The sequence below is a fragment of the Drosophila willistoni genome, assembly GCF_018902025.1.
Source record: "Drosophila willistoni isolate 14030-0811.24 chromosome 2R unlocalized genomic scaffold, UCI_dwil_1.1 Seg167, whole genome shotgun sequence".
In the NCBI taxonomy this organism is placed as follows: domain Eukaryota; kingdom Metazoa; phylum Arthropoda; class Insecta; order Diptera; family Drosophilidae; genus Drosophila; species Drosophila willistoni.
The window spans coordinates 18,707,208-18,724,217 of NW_025814050.1; the positions used below are offsets into that span (position 1 = coordinate 18,707,208).

The 17,010-nt window shown below is 35.8% G+C and overlaps 2 protein-coding genes across 3 annotated transcripts in view; both read right to left on the bottom strand.

Annotated features, from left to right (window-relative positions):
* Nucleotides 1-17,010, bottom strand: part of LOC6642147 (neuroguidin) — a 58,806-nt gene that overhangs the window by 9,896 nt on the left and 31,900 nt on the right. The window lies entirely within an intron of this gene.
* LOC6642148 (phospholipase B1, membrane-associated) lies at nucleotides 11,708-13,151 on the bottom strand. The gene has a single exon (XM_002065352.4). The coding sequence runs from the start codon at nucleotides 13,148-13,150 to the stop codon at nucleotides 11,816-11,818; it is 1,335 nt and encodes a 444-aa protein (XP_002065388.3). The 5' UTR covers nucleotide 13,151; the 3' UTR covers nucleotides 11,708-11,815.

Below are 17,010 nucleotides of genomic sequence, written 5' to 3' on the forward strand. Positions count from 1 at the left end.
AATCTCTTTTCAAAAAAGCTAAAAGAAAACAGTATAATTCTATTAACCATTTTTTAGGAATGGGCGAAATAATAATATCATAAATGAAATTCAATAAAAAATCTAATAGATGGTAATTTAAAAGTTTATTCTATTACTTTTCCTATATTTTTCTTCTTTTGATCACATTAAAAACGGGGTAATTATATTCAATACATTGTTAAACAAATTGCAAATCTGAACTAATCACTTCATCAAGCAATTGTTAAATCGTGTGACCTTTCTAAACTTTTTTTAAGTTAATCACACAACAATTTAAGTCTTGTTATTAATGAATTTAAACGATATTAGTGCAATATTTATTGAATGCTAACTGAATAGATAAATAATAATGTACTTACTAATAGTCACGCGTCTTAACTAGGTTTATAGAACGGTAATTAACTGTTAAAAATAAAATCCAGAACGTCAATCGCATTCGATGACTTTTTATAGTATTACAATTTTTGATATCTTTGTTTGATTTGGTACAGCAAAAGAATATTTCAAAAATTTTTAAGCGATATTTAATTAAGAAAGAATAATAACGTAATTCATTGTTTTAGACAAGTATTTGACAGATTTAATCCATTTAGAATTCTTCCTTAAGGTTGAATTCTTTAATAAGACTTAATCTATTCTATTTCTAAGGGAATTCAGACTTTAAGAGTGCTAATAATAATCAAGTTGGACCAGAGGACGTTCTATATGGACGAGTCCTGCCTTGTTGAAATTAGTTTTCGTTTTCTTCTGATTTCAGTCAATGTTTCAATTTCATTTATGAATTTAAAAACCATTCGAAAATCAAAACATTTCGCATTTGTCAACTATTCAAAATCGAAAAGTGAAGTGGAATTTTTTCTTACAGAATTTTTCATCTAATTAAACTAATTTAATTTATACGACACAATATTAATCATTCTAAATCTATTTCGAAATACATTTTTTTAAACTTTTACCGAAATATTTGTTAGAGAGTATACAAAACTTCTGCACTCTAATCCAAATTTTTCTTGTTTTTTCTTTATATTATTTATATTCGCCGTCTGATACCATGCAGGGGAAAAATCAAATGCTGCCCTCTGTCTCTCTTTCTCTCTCTGTTTCTCTCTGTCGCAAACAAAAAGAAAAAAATTAACAAAACAACAACAAGGAACAGAAACAGAACATGGCTATGAAATATTGCCAATCAGAAATGAAACCGAAAATAAATCGATTGTTTCAACAGAACGCACACACAACAACCAAAAACGACACTGGCACGAGACAGAAAAATAACAACAACAACAACAACATGGAAATGTGTGTGTTTGGCTGTGTGTGTGTGGAATGAAAGAGCAAGAGCAATGTTTGGGGTCATCTCATCCTTCCTTTTGGCTCAGGCTCGCTGAATTTTTGCGTTACGCGAAAAAAAAAACGAATCCTAGGCAACGAGTCCAGAGTGGGAGTGGAAATGGGAATACTGCAGCATCGCTTGATGTATGTATGTATGTATGTGTGTGTGTGTGTGTATGTATGTTTGGGTGCAAATTGAAACAGAGTTCTAGCCCCAAACCAAATGCAGCCCAACCTGGCCCCGCCATCATCTCAATCGCAGTCGAATTGAATGCCCATGCCCATGTGTCGCTTGTTGGATCGTTTCATGGGCCTGGTCCTCGTTGTCGTCGACGTTCTCGTCGTGTCGCTGCGCCGCTTCTGGCCAACTCTGGCTCGCGGGCACAACAAGCGCGCTGAGTGGTTGCCTGGGGACAGCGGGCAAAGTGGGTGATGGTGGGTTGGTTGGTTGTTTGGTTGCTCGGCTGGTTGGGTATAGTGCACGTTGCATTTGCATGTGTGAGGCATAATTGGACAGCATGGAACGTGAAGCTGGAGCTCCATCTCCCTTCATTTCTCTCCTTCTCTCTCTCTCTCTCTCTTTCTGTCTCTGTATGTCAGTCTCTGTTTCTCACTCTTGCTCTACTCGCAACAGCATTGAATGGCAGGCTACAATTTCTTTTTTTTTCGTGTCCTCCGTTTTTCCTATCTGCCTGGGCCTTTGCATATTGATGATGATGCTGACCTGTTCTCTACCCATTCCCATTCTTACCCAAACTACTTTCTCTCTCGCTCGCTCTCACTCTCTATCTCCCTCTCTGTCTTGGTTCTTTTTTTCTCTGTCAGTCTTTGACATAGCTGTTATTGTTGGCTGCCTTTTTGTGCAATCCAAAAGGCAGACTCGTTTTGGTTTAAAAAAAATAACTTTATATAAAGTCAAGACCTCAAAATATACCCTATACCCTCAATAACTAGTTATTGACTTTTAACTAGTGGTGTTTGCTATACTCATGAACTTGGCCAACTATTTCTAATTAATTAATAACTAATTATTCTTTGCATTACACACAAACAAAGAAGAAATCGATTTAAGTATTGATCTTTAAGGACTTAACATAAGAGTCTTCAATCTTAATGTACCTCTCTCTTACCCTAGACAACATTTGCAACAAAAAAGTAACTCTTGTCCATAGAATTAGAGCACATCTGACTGGTTGCAGAACAGCAACAACAACAAACAACAAATGTAAAGAGATAAACTGAACTTTGCTTTAGAGTCGTATGTATGTATGGTACTTGAATGGAAACCTCATTACCTGAAATTTATAGGAATTAAAAAAGGATTGCCAAGCTATTAGCAGTAGAAAAAAAGGTGAAACTTTACTTTTGTTAAACTGCATTAAGCAACAATTAAAAGTGGCATTTATTTAAGTCATTTAAGTTATTAAGGAAGTCTTTAAAAACGCTAAATTGGTGTCCTTTCAAAGTTTGTCGAAGTCATAATTGAACAGTACCAAATCTTCTTAAGGAAATGCTATGTATTAATATATATTCTTATTTAAACTATATGATATAGAAATCGTTCAGTGAATTAAACTTAAAAATTTCCTTGGCTTGGCAATAAAATTTAAATATCTTCCATTTACGACCTCAATCGCCACTGTATACCTAAATAACTAAACTATGTATTTTTAAAATTTTCTTATCATTTTAGGACCCTAGTATTCAAGGGCTTTTAAATAATCACAATGAATATAATTTTCGTAGTAATTTTCAACCAGGATCCATAATAATCACAATCAAAATATTTGCCGCAGTAATCCCCGACTACTCTAGACCAAAAATTTCTAAATTACCTTGTGGCAAGAAAGCAGTGCCTAAAAGACATTAAGTCTTTAAAGTCTTTATCTTCTGTTAATAGATAATATATAAAGAATAAATTTTGGCAATATGACAGTGATTGAGAAACAAACAACAGGGAATCCAAATTGATCTGTCGCAAACCAAAGTAAAAAGTTTAAGGAATTCATTTATTAGATAAGGATTGGGTCTACTTAATAATTGCTTTACTGCAATCTGCCCATTTAAAGCCTAATTTAATTTTCAATCTATAGTATTACCAACACTTTTACTAACGCAAGGGCAGAAAAAGTGGTCTGACTAATTTAGTTATGACGAAATTGCATATTGAGTAAAGTTATTTTTTGGTCTTTTGATTTATTTAGCTATCGAGAAAATGTTATCGTTGATTTTTTCTATTGGGTGTGTCCGTTCGTTTTCTGCACGTTGAACCGAATATTATTTAAAAAATATAGAAAAAAATCATACAATTGTGTATATAGAATATATACGAATACGTTGAAATGGGAAACCTGCGCGTTATATGGCCAAAAAAAAAAAAATATATATATAAAAAAACAATGCGACAACAACAACAGAAAATAGCAATAACAGGCAACAAGGAAAGACCGAAAGGGGTAAGAGGAAAGGACTCCACATAAATTTACGTGCCAATAAAATAAACAAGCGCGGAGTTTTTGGTGACTCGCCAGTGGAAATATAACAACGCGAGCAAAATGGGGGGGAAATGGCATAACAGAGACAGAGACAGCAAGAGTAGTAGAGAAAATGAGAAAGAGTGAGATAGACTTACAGGAAGAGGCAACCGGCAGAGGCTTTTTGCCATTTTATACACACCAATATATACACAAACACACACACACACACAGAGGGAGATATCCACTCTCAACTCTTATGTCCTTCCATGCATGCATAAATCGCGCGAATTTTTAACGTTGATTGTAGTAGAGCAGGCAAAAATAACCGTGCGGTGGGTCCACTCGACTCCACTCTGCTCTGTTTGTTATTGCAAAAGCGTTGAAGAGCAGGAGAGGGGGGTTGGATGGAGAGTGCCATTGGAGGTCTCTGCTAACCAGCACAGAACAGCACAGCACAGCCCAGACCATTGCAGACATTGTCACAACAAAATGCTTCGCGAATTTTATATAAATTTTAAATACAATTTGCTATTGAGCCACCCCATGTAGTATAACAACAAATGGCAAAAATTTCTGTGCCCAAAATGTAGAAAGGGGTAAAGAGAGCCAGCAGACGGGTTGTTAGTGGGGGTGGTAAGGTGTGTGGGTAAGTGAGTGGGTTGTTACCTCTGCCAGGCGGATGAACTGTCGCGTAATTGGAAATGTGTATTGTTTGAAGATAGCAAATGTAAAGATAGCTATTTGCTTTTGTGCCACGAAAAATTTATAGATTTTATATCAAACGATGCGCCATAGCATTTTTATTTAAAATATAAATGTTAATATTTAAAAGAATATGAAAACTCTAGATATTATAGCACGAAAAAAGAGTTAGAAGAGAAACTCAAATATCTTTTGTGTTATTTTTATTTCTATATATGTTAACATTTGATTAACAAAACAACTTCATCTGAGGTCCATGATGACATAATGTATGATTTTGTATCAATTTATGAATATTTTTCGTCAATGGACACACCAAAATGGTATAATTAATTTCAGTACAACCTATAAGAAAAACAACACATTTGATCTTGACTATGATTTAATTTGAAACAACAAACAAATCCTTGAGTTTTTAAAAAATTTGTACTTTACAGAAAACATATATCAGTTTCCAAACATATCATTAAATTTTTATATTTGTAAGAGTTATACAAGAGGCAAAAAACTGAACAAATCTATAAAAAATAACCCAACAAACAAATATGTAAGTTCAAACGAAACGTTGAGATTCTTAAATTAAATTTAAACACGTCTTCATAAATTAAAAAAAAAAACATTTAATTAAAAGCTACATTCTCCAGATACTCAAAATATACCCCAAGTAATTGAAATTAAATTCTTCTACAACATTTGTTTGCAAAAAATAATGCAACATAAAATTAAATCACTGAATTGAGTCATTTGCAAAATGAATCTTTTGTTCAATCACTAAACAAGGATGGCTGCTTAGCACCAGCAGCATGAACCAATTTACCACCCACTTAACCTTCTTCACACACACACACACAAGGCACCCGCCCTCTATTTGCTCCTGCCTTCCATGTCTTTTGTAATTTACAAACAATCAGACAAGTGAAATTTTCAACATTATATGCCCGCAAATCTACTCACGCATCGTCAGCCTTAAGCCTCGTTCATGAACTTGACTCTGCGCCACTGCGACGCGGCATTGCGACATTCGCTTGGTGGCCTTCTTCACATAACTCTCTCCCCTCTTATCAAATCCTTGAAATCCTTGCTCGTCTATTCTATAACACAAAAAAACAAGTATCCCATATCGAAAGCGGAAAAAGAATATTTTTTTCTTCTTTTTTTTTACCAAAAAACCAGGACAAAAGACGACTACAGAGTGCTGATGAATGAATGAGTGGATAAGTGAATGAGTGAGAATGCAGTTGCCACCGCAAGAGATGCGAGTTGTAGATAAATTTCATAAATTAAATGGACAACAGACCAACACACACACACACACACAGACGTGAAATATGTGTGGATGTATGTACTAAGTACAGGAGGACTCAGAAGCATATTACCGTAAAATTGCCGAGGCAACCCTTTGAAAGAAAAAAAAGAATAAAAAGGAGAAACTGAAAATCTCATTACAATTTCAACGCGATCAGACAAAGCAGAAAAGACTGCAGAGGAAACCCTGCTGATGAAATGGATTTTTATCCCAAAATAGGACATAAGCGAATATGGGAAAGCGAAATGCGAAAGAAAGTGAGTGAGTGGAAGAAAGCGAAGAGAATTATGGCAAAACATAGGAAAACCCCATAACAAAAACGTCAACAGCCAAGGCAAAAAAAAAGAAAAACCACCAGGAAGGAACACAAAAAAAAAAAATCAGTATGGAAAAAAGAAATCACGACATCAGCAAAGTGGAAACCATTCCCATAAACTCCTGCTGCTGATGGTCCACGGCGCGTAAAAAATGCAAATCCCAAGTCAAAGCTTAGCGCCGTAGTCCTTCTGCACGTGTGGCAACCTGGCAACATACGTGCCCCAACTCCCTCTTCAACCACCGCTCATTCCTTCCCTCAATCCCCCACATATACATATGAGTAATGGAGAAAGAAAAAAACAACAAGTACGCAGGAATGGAATTTCAAAACGTATGTCCCGGCATAATGCAACGAACTCGGTCTACTCTGTGTGGACCGCTGTTGCTGCTGCTGCTGCTGGTCAGCATAACTGACGCTTGGATGGGAGTTCGGGGGTTTGGGGCTACGGCAAATTCAATAAAAAATGAGAAAAAATAAAGAGTGGCTGGATGGAGAACAAAAAAAAACCTGAGTAAAGTTGAAATGGAGTGGGTAAGGAGCAGCAGCAGCACTCCGAAATGGGTGGTTCTCGCTCTCGCCGGATCAATGACGAAAGTGCGTTGAAGTGTAGCACAAACAATGGTAAAAAGGCATAAGCAAATGGTCCACAAGAGATATTCTCTAATGCATATGTGTGAGCTGTGGGTGTGTGTGGAAGAAGGGTAAAGGAAAATACATATTTGAAATCCAGATAGGATTCATTCCCATTGTATGTTTAGGTTTTTACGTTGAACAAAGTAAAGTAAAATAAAAAATTCGTCTAAATGCACTTATTGTAGGTAAAAGCATTTCGACTGGCGGTAGTAAAAATTTTCAATATATTTCAAATAAAATCTAAATCGAAAAAATATAACCTCTTCATAAATTTAACGACCAATTAAATAAAAAACCAAAATAAACAAGTTATATTTTACCTTTAGTTGTCACTAAATATGTATTGCCAATTTATAGATTTAGTATTAGTTGAAGTGTAACTAATACTCTAACTAATAGCTCAAGCAAGTATCTGAACTTTATAAAATAAAAAATAGAACTTGGCATTTAAGTATATAACATACTTAAATGTTTATTATTTATTTTTTTAAGAAATCTTAAAAGTATGTGTAAGAAGAAGGCCAACAGCATGGCTCGCCTGAAATGCTGACTAAAAGTTTAAGTTCCAAGTGATTTTTTATGCATTTTCGAAGTAGAATTGAAAACTGATTGTGAAACAAATAAGTAGATCCTTTTTTGTTTTCTTAAATTAAATCAACCATTTAAAAAAAACTATCAATCAAAAACTTAATATATTTGTTTCTTGCGTCTGTTAGATTTATTGCCCAAAACAAATTCAATGCATCTTATGAGACTGAACTGAATCTGGCTTTGCTTGGGTCGTTAGAAATGTCAGTATCCAGCTGGCTAGTGGCCAGCTGTCAGGAACCATTACGCGCTATTTAAAAGATGCTTCCGTTCACAGAGCTCACAGAGGAAGCATTTCGATGAGAAGGAACCCAACCAACAAATGGCCATTAGCCATACCCCAAGCTGAGGAGGAGTGCAGCAACCAAGCAAACGGGCCAAAAGGGCCAACTAAACAGACGTCAAAATCATTCCCATTACAAGGAGGTGGAGGTGGTCGAGCCAGGATTGTTGCAGTCATCCAGCAAACAATGAAAAGACGACAACCGCCATTTCGCCTCATCTGACTGTCCTGTCCTCAGTGCGGTGGTCGGTAAAGTGGCGGTGGTGGTGGTGCTGGTCAACTGTCCAGCCTTAACCCGTCAGCCACATGCCTGAACGCGGCATAGAAAACAAAAAAAAAAAAAACGAAAACGAAAGGAAGACTACCAGAAGGGGGACTAGAGAACCATTGTGGCTAGTCCAAGCTCAAGTAGCTTGTGTGTCATTTTTTCCGTTTTTCGTTTTTTGGATTTTTTTTTCTTCCCTTTTGTATTTTGTTGTTTTCGTTTGGGGAAACTTTGCTCTATTTCCGCCCGTCGTTGGCTGTCTGGTTGACGTTTTTAGCGCGCGGGTCGTTAGAGTTTGGTAAAGGAGTTGAAGGGAATGCTGGAGTAGAAGCATCCAATGCGGTTGTCAGTTGCTTTATGAGACGGACTCGCGTTCGCGTTTACCCCCCTTTGTGTCGGCATTTTGCATGCAAAGCGAAAATGTTGTCGCTGTTTAATGTCAAACGATGACTTTTTTTGGTGTGCTTTGTTTCTTTGGTCCTTGGCCTGTCCAAGGACTCCAAGCACCACCTGACGTCAGACATTTTCATGCCCATTGCGCGTATCTCGAGCTGTCTTGATGGATTTGTCTGGCTAAGCTACCAATTGGTGGTCAGTGAGTTGAAGTCTGCAGCATTTCATCAATTGCACCAATTGACCAGGAAGTGAGTTGCTTTAAAAGTTTCTTTTGTGAAACTTCAATCGATCAAAAATTCCATCAAGCATATAAAGTTTTTATTCTTAGTTTTTCTTTGTAATTTTTGTATATTTGAATATTCCTTTGAGCTAAAAACAACAAGAAGTGAAATATTTATTGGCAAGACAATAACGAAACAAAATTCAATGTTGTATATATATTCAGCGAGTTTGCCATGTTGCAAAAAGGATTTTGCACTCACCCGCCGATATGTCTGAGTGTCAATATTCAGCCACCAAAATGGAACGAACAAGAAGTGTAAAAAATTCCAAAAAACAAGGGGAAGCAAACGCAAAAAAGTAAAACCAATTTTCCTTTTTGTTTTTGATGGGGTAGCGTTGAAAAAAATGTTCGAAACCAGCAACAACTCAGAACAAATGACAAGCTCAAATGGCTCAAATGTTTTTGTTTGCAATCATATTATATTTATGCAGTGCTTCGTTTGCTTTCTCTCTCTCGATCTCTCCTTTTTTTCATCTGCTTCTCTTTTTCTGTTTTTTGCTTAATGCCAAACCCGGCCCTGATATGTATGCTATGATATTTTTTGTAGCTAGACAAAATTGAAGTTGTAGATTGAGAAGAGGGCGTATTGAATAGAAGGATTTCCTTTTTGTAATACTCTTGCTGAAAGTATTTATTTCAACTTAAAGCACATGAACGAATATTGAATTTTTCCTAATTCTCTCTTTAAACTAATGTAAATTATCTATCTGTAAATATATCTAAAGCTTACTAACATTTAATCCATTCCTAGAAAAACTAGGCAAAATTATAGATCAAAAATACTTGCAGATGTTACAAAATCATACGCTTAGTTTATTCTTTCCTAAAATTAAACGAAACGATATATTATCTTTAATTTTAGAAGAGAATAAATGAAGCGTTAAATGACTTTCCACAATTAACAAAAGTGAATTTAGAAAAGTCACAAATAGAGACAGTTAAGAAAACAACAGATTGCAATTCATACAAAACACTGTGGTTTAACTCTTTTAGGACTGTTTTACAATGGGGATACTAAAAAATATTTGATGTCATTTTGATAAATATTATCGCAAATCAATTTTAAAATCCAAAGCTTCCTTCCTACTTTGCTTATAACGAAATGTTTCTTGTTTCTCATAAAAGTCTCAAAAACCTTAAAGGGCATCTAAAATTCTATGTTTCGAGGGATTACTTTTATGTATAATCCCTTGCCTAATGCTCGTTTGGGTTAATCAAGGCTTGTAATTTCAAATTTTATTTATCATTTGGGCGCTTTGGTTTCGGTTGCTTTTTGTTTTTCATTTTTGGTTGATGAGAATGTCGTTCGGTTTATTTACTTTGCGGAGCAAAATGCATACATTTTGCAATGGGACAGTGTAAATGGTTAAATATGTAAGCAATATTTGAGCGTGGGTGTGGGTGTGTGTGTGTGTGTGTGCAGATGATGTGTATACATAAATATATCAACGCTCTGGTAGCAGGCACAACAACAACAAAACTGGGTGTAAAAAAACCAGCTTCAACTTTATTATTACTGTTTTTTTTTTCATTTTTCATTTTGTTGTGGTGGTTTTTATTCGCGTATGGGTGTGTGTGTGTGTGTCTGTGTGTGTGTGTTACGCCCTTTTTTCGGACAGTGCATTTTTAATATAATTTTTACAGCCCCACCCCTCAGCACTTGCCCACTAACGCTCCACTCCACTCCATTCCATTCCATCCGATTCCATCCACCCAACATGCAGCCACAATTTCTGTGTTTTTTATTTTCTCCTCGAGATTTTTAAAAAATTTCATACTTTTTTTTTGTTTGCCATTTATATCCCCTTCTGCCTGGTGCCCCACATCCATACAAACAGCAACCTTGTTTGCAGTGGGCGTGTATTATTTTTTTCATTTTTTTTTTTTGTATATATGTATATATGTATGTGTCCAGGAACGGATTCTTTTGGGGGTTGGTCTCCGCCCATTGGCAACTGTCCGGTTTGCAGGTGGCCCTCTCGTTGCATATGCGAAATGTTTGCGTCGCTTTGTTTTTCCATTTTTTTTCTTCTTTTTTTAATTTTTCCATTTTTTAATTCTTATTTTTTTTCCAGTTGCGGTGCGGTAGAATGGGAGGGTAACAGAGGCAGAGGTGAAGAGCTCGTAATAAGCAGGCGGCGTTGTCACGCATAGAGTCCGACCGAATGGGAGGTGTTTGCAACAACAGGAAAAAATACATACATACATACATATACACTTATATGTATGCATATACATATATACAAAACATACATGGATGATTCCCATTTTTTTCATGTGCCTCATAAGCAAAAAAGTATTTATAATGAATTTTTTGTGGTGGGTATGAGCGAATGATGGTTCTCGTAGGTTTGTGGAATATTGTTTTTTAGTGTTTTTTAATTAATTAAAAATATAAATTAAAAATTGCATAATATTTTAATTGAATCGAGGTTAGGGAAGAAAGAAAAAGGATCAAACCAAAAAATAAACTGAGGACAGGAAAGTTTTTTTCATATGGAAAGTGTCACTGGAATAAGGAGCAAATTCATCAACAATCAAGAAAAGGCCATGGGAAGGAGTTATTTGTTCTATGGAATGCCTTGAGAAAGGTCAAAAACATGTTTTTTCTTTCTTTAAACTGTCTATACAACTCACTACAAAAATTTGAAAAAGAAAAGTGAAATTGAGCTATTCACTCTTAAAACCAAAAAGATTTTTTGTTTATCACGAATAATAAGCAAATAATTTTAATGTTTTCAGCCTTAATACCGATCGATTTTCGATTACAAATATATAGGTAACTAAGCAAAGCTTGACAGTTTTGACTATTCTATCGCCTTTTTTAAGGGTAATTTATAAAAGTAAACACTAAAAAATCTTAAGCCTGAAATTCTTTAAGAATTTCGTTTTTAAAATCGATAAACTTATCGAAGGCTAATAAAACTAATTCTGATATACCGTTACTCTTTAAAAGCATTGCCATTCAATGAGTAAATATTTTAAACACTGCTGGAAATGAGATACCAAGTGCTCCATACGAAAAACCCAATCTACATATGTGAAACGATCCACATTCAAAAATCCAAAAAATATATAATTTTTAAGGATAGATCAACTTCATTCTTTTAATACATATTATTTATTTAAGACTTAAATCACAGTTAAAACACCCACTCTTTTTACAAAAATCTACAATAATCCTGAATTTAGCATTTCGAAAGTGATTTCTTAACTTGGTCGCACTATTAAATAAGGCTGATCTGCCGTAGGACACATAAGTTTTGGAAATCGTGCTGACATTTTTTTTGGTCGCGGTTTCAGCTCATCGGGCAAAAGCATGCCATTCCAAACTAAATTTGATATTAGCGCATGACCACGTTGACTGAAATGAAAACAATCGTGAGAGAAAAATCGCCAATCCGATTGTCCATTTGGCAAAATGCTTGCCGAAACATTGGCCAACGCGGGATGTGATATGATGGCGAAATCCTCACGTTGAAATTCAGCCAAACGGGACACTTCCATATCTAATTGTTGCCAACGTTGAACCGTTTTAAGACGTTGCTCCAGCTCCGAGCGCGATAAGCGATCATTGATCAGGCAATGACAGCCCACACGATGTACGACAAAGCATTGCAAGGGAACTTGTTTCATGGTACTCAAAGTTAGCATAATGTTGGGCACCACAATCACATTGATTAGCAAGCGAGGCACATTGTCGCGTAGAAGGCGAAATGCTCGTTGCAAATCCTTGGCATGCTGATTGAGAAGATCTTGTGGATTATCCCAATGACACAGATCTGTGCAAATATCATTGTTACCCACAAAAACGGTGAGAAGTTTCCAATGGTTCTTCATATCGACATTTGGATCACGGCGCAGTAGATCAATCAACACTCGAGCTTGAAATGGTAGATCTTGTGACATGATCAATGGTTCGGCAATATTTAGACGCGAAGATCGATGATTGATCACCAAAGCATTGTCCACTGCATAGCCATAGAGTTTTGGGTTAAAAACCTTCAAGATGTTGGGTAAGGTAAGGAATTGCCGCCAATCAGCTAGGCCACCTCCTGAAAAGGTCAATCCACGAAACTCATTGATCATATCGAAAGCATTATTGGACATAATGCCATTGCCGGCCGATAGTGAGTCTCCAAAGGCAGCTATAATATCAATATCACCGGGACGTAATCGTTCTATCGATGTGGGCGGGCTCGAAGACCGCGTATTGTTCAATGGGCAGGGAAATGGTGTCTTCTTCGATATTGGTGATTGCATTTTTCCCTCACGCGTATTGCGATCATTAAGTCTTTCCAGATTTCGCAGAGCCCAATTGAGTGTGGTACGTCGGGTGCCAAGAAACAAATGACGTAGATCCTGATCGATTTTCGTATATGGTTGTATGCCATTTTTTAGCAAGCGTGGATCATAAGACTCTGCTCGTATTCCAATATCAGCAAGTAATTGATCGGAGCGATTTTGACGACGTACACGGCGATTGGATGAAGCAAATGACGTACACATAAGCAGTGTTAAGAATAAACACGTGTAGTTAGACATTTTTTAAGAATTCAAAATATTTAGAAATTTTCTAAATTTTTATTCACAAATTTCGTAAAGGTTTGAAATTATTTATTTGTTTATTGCCCGTGGTGCGAATTTTGTTAAAATCGTCGTTGTATATTTAATCCCATCGCAAACTATGCAACAAAATTTTAAATAAATTAATATTATCCGCGCAACTCTCGAATGACTTCTTAACGCGTTCTCATTCGACAAGCAAATGTGAGGAACCTTTTTAAGATCTCTATGAACAAGCCCCAAAAAAAAACAAACTTAATGAACATAAGACTCAACTCAGTCGTTCACTCACTCACTTTTAACTCGAGCAACTCATTTCTTCCATTATAGTCACCAAAAATAAAAACAAAAAAAAAGCATCAACAATGGCAACAACAACAACTCAGAACTTGACTTAAAAGCGTTGACCGAGACACTTAGACATCATAAAAATGACAGAGCTGACCAGATAGGACTGATCCGAGTGAGCCTCAGATTGAAAAACAGCAAAAAAGACAAGCAATGACTAGCAGATACCCTGTAACACAAATATGCCTACGTTTTTAATTCAGTTTCCTTTGAATTCTCTCTTTTTTGGTAAGATAATTTAGGGTCTGTGTTAATACGATTTGTCGGTATATACAGATCTAATTGAGCCTTTAAACCTGATATACTCTCCCCACTATACACAATGTTTATAGGGTATATTAAGAAACACAAAAGTGCGCGCCTGAGTTCAAAGAAACAAAATACAATTTAATAAACAAAATAATTACCTTGTGGCAACCGCAAAGCATTGATGCTACTACAACATGACATGACAACACATACGTAAATGTGAAAATTAAAATTAAAAACCTAAATTAAATACAATAAATATAAATAAATTGGAGCTAAAGCGAAGCAAAATACAAAAAAAAAAGTTAACAAAAAGACAAAGCCGCCGACATTTTTAGGGGAACCCATCACCTGCCAAAATTGAATGGATTAGCCTTTTGACACAGTTTTAAATATAAATTACTTTTAGAATAAACTTTTTAATTAATTTAACCCTAATTGTGTTGTATGTATGTACTTCCCTTCTGTACTTTGGAAAGCAATGAACATATTTAACATTTATAATAGCCAAGAAAAGTAAGACTCATGATGACAGTAAATGACACGAAGGTGACATTTTAATATTAGGTGAACACACACTTTTTATTCATCATTTCTTATTTTATTTTTGAAATTTAAGAAGAAAGTTATATTTGTGTAGAAGTTAAGACCCAGTAAACCAGTCATTTTTGTTAAAAATTAAACCATAAACTAAAAAAAAACGAACTATGTTGTTAGGAATCCATTTTGCTTGGATAAAAACTTTGAAATAAACGTAAACTTTATATAGTTAAATATTTTAAAATAATGTTTATAAAACCCTAAATTCAATTTTTGAAACTCTCTTTTTATTTTCTGTTAAATTACATCAATTAAATTCTTGTTAAGACGATTCAATCTTTCTGTTCTTGGTAATTAACTCAACACCCAATGTCATGCTAAGCAGTTTCCCTTTTAGCCACGTACAAAAGATATAAATTTTTATCACCATAAAGATCTTGTAACCCATTTAGATAGCTAGCTCCCCCCTTCTCAATGTCACGCCTCTGTGTGTAAAGTTGGCTCTAATGTTTTAACTGGCTCCGGTTCATTGAGACTCGGATCAGTTGATGGCATCTCCAAATATTTGCCAGTTTTTCGAGTTGAGCGCAAAGTGGATTTTGCGCTATTATTGCTATTGTTGTTAATAGCTAATTGTTTGTTTAGATCTTTATGCAAAATTATATCCGTTTTTTTTTTGGCTTGCTGTCTCTTATTCATCTCGTTGTGAACTTGATAGCGGTTATTGCCCACGCATACATAATTATCGGATAAGAAAAATATTTATAATGAATTAAGTGATCTATAAATAAAAAGTACATAAGTAAGTTATACTACACTCAGTTGACTCATAGGCAAGGCGTGTCAACTGAAGGCTGATTGAACGCGTGAGTAGAGTAGAGTAGAGGAATATGCTATGCAATTTCCGGATTAACGGATTCTGAGATAACGACGCCCTTCACGGGGACAGATTAAGTGCTGAACGGGTTTACGCCAATTTGTTGTCGCCTCCTCCGTTTCATTCGGTTGGAATTTCTCGAGCATACTATTCCATAAAGCACTTGCCAATATGGCATGGGCCCGTTGACTGTGATGCATACAATCGTGTGAAAAGAACCGCATATCTATTTTATTATTAGTCGTGAAAACTTCAAGCATATTCGCAAATATATCATGGGTTACAATTACAAAATCATCTCTGCGAAATTCCGAAAGTTCAGACAATTGCAATGGCATTAAACGTAAACGTTGTATGGCCTCGACGGTTTTCGTTTGCCGTTTTATCCCCAGACAGGAGCATAAAAAGTGCGAGTAACAAGAAACTGAAGCACGATTTAAGAAACTACTCAAATTAGTTGGCTCTGTTGGCAATACTATACTTATCATTAGACGTGGTATATTATCTCTTAGAAGGGTAAAAGTCTGATGCAATGTCTTCCATTGATTCCACAAGTAAGCCTCAACATTATCCCAATCGCAAATTTCAAAGCAAATATCATTGAATCCCACATAGATAGTTAAGAGTTTCCAATGTTTCTGCATATCGACATTTGGATCATTTTGCATTCGATCAATTAGCACTCGAGCCTGAAATGGCAAATCTCTGATGGTCAACATGGGTTCGGCTATATTGAAGCCAGCGATTTCCTTATCCACCATCAGACTATGACCAATGGCATAGCCATATAGTTGGGGATTAAAAAGTTTAAGTATATTTGGCAGGGTAAGGGCGTTGCGCCAGTTATCAATGCCACCGCCAATGAAACTAAATCCACGATATTCATTTGCCACGTCTTGCCAACTTTTCGAAAGTAAACCATTTCCTGCTGTCATTGAATCACCAAAGGCAGCCACGATATCAATATCTCCAGGTCTCAATTTTCCTATATTTGAGGGAATCTTTTTAGACCTTGCATTCTTACTCAAGTCACAGGGAAAGGGCTGGTCATCGGGCACTCTTCGCTGCAGTTTCCCCATCTTGTCATTGAAGGCCAATAATTCCTCCATATTGGCCAGTGATTTGATCAAAGTGGCATTTCGCACATGTATAAGCAGATCGCGTAAACTTTCCAAGTTTGTATAATAGACATTTCCATTACCTATACTCGCAGCATTGAAATAGCTGGGATGTAGACCATGACGCTCCAAGAACTTGGCCGACTGATTGGGCGGTGGTGCAGATCCTGTCCAGTGGAGAGACAAGAGGATCAGCAGAGATACGATCGTCATTGCTTGGAAAGTGTGTCTTTTACGTGTTCTAGTTGACGTTTCAAAATCTAATGACTTCATAAAATTTGGCAATTGTTTTTATAACTTTTAATTGAGATTTTTATTATCAAAATGGTGAGCACAGAGAAATTTATTAGACATTGTGGGTATACTAGACCTTTGGTAAGGGCTTACTCATCATTATCAGAATTAATCTAGCTCTAGGGCATAAAGTTGTTTATCATATTTTTGTTTTCATCTCTAAAGGTAATTGAGGTACAAGGTAGAACTGACTGGTGAAGATCAAGGTGAAGATGTCTTAAAAATTCTAAGTTAAAATAAGTTAATCAATAGAGCATTACTCAAAAATTTAGAAATAAATTCTTTTGATTGCTAAATGTGTAAAAGCAACTTATTTTGGGGCACTTTCAGAGTCGTTAAACTAGACGAGACTCGCAAGTGGACACTGCTTGACTAATTGCACTGCTTTGCCATCAATAATTATTCAATAAACT

Coding starts and splice junctions, on each gene's coding strand:
- LOC6642148 (XM_002065352.4), bottom strand. CDS start 13,150: ATGTCTAACTACACGTGTTTATTCTTAACACTGCTTATGTGTACGTCA.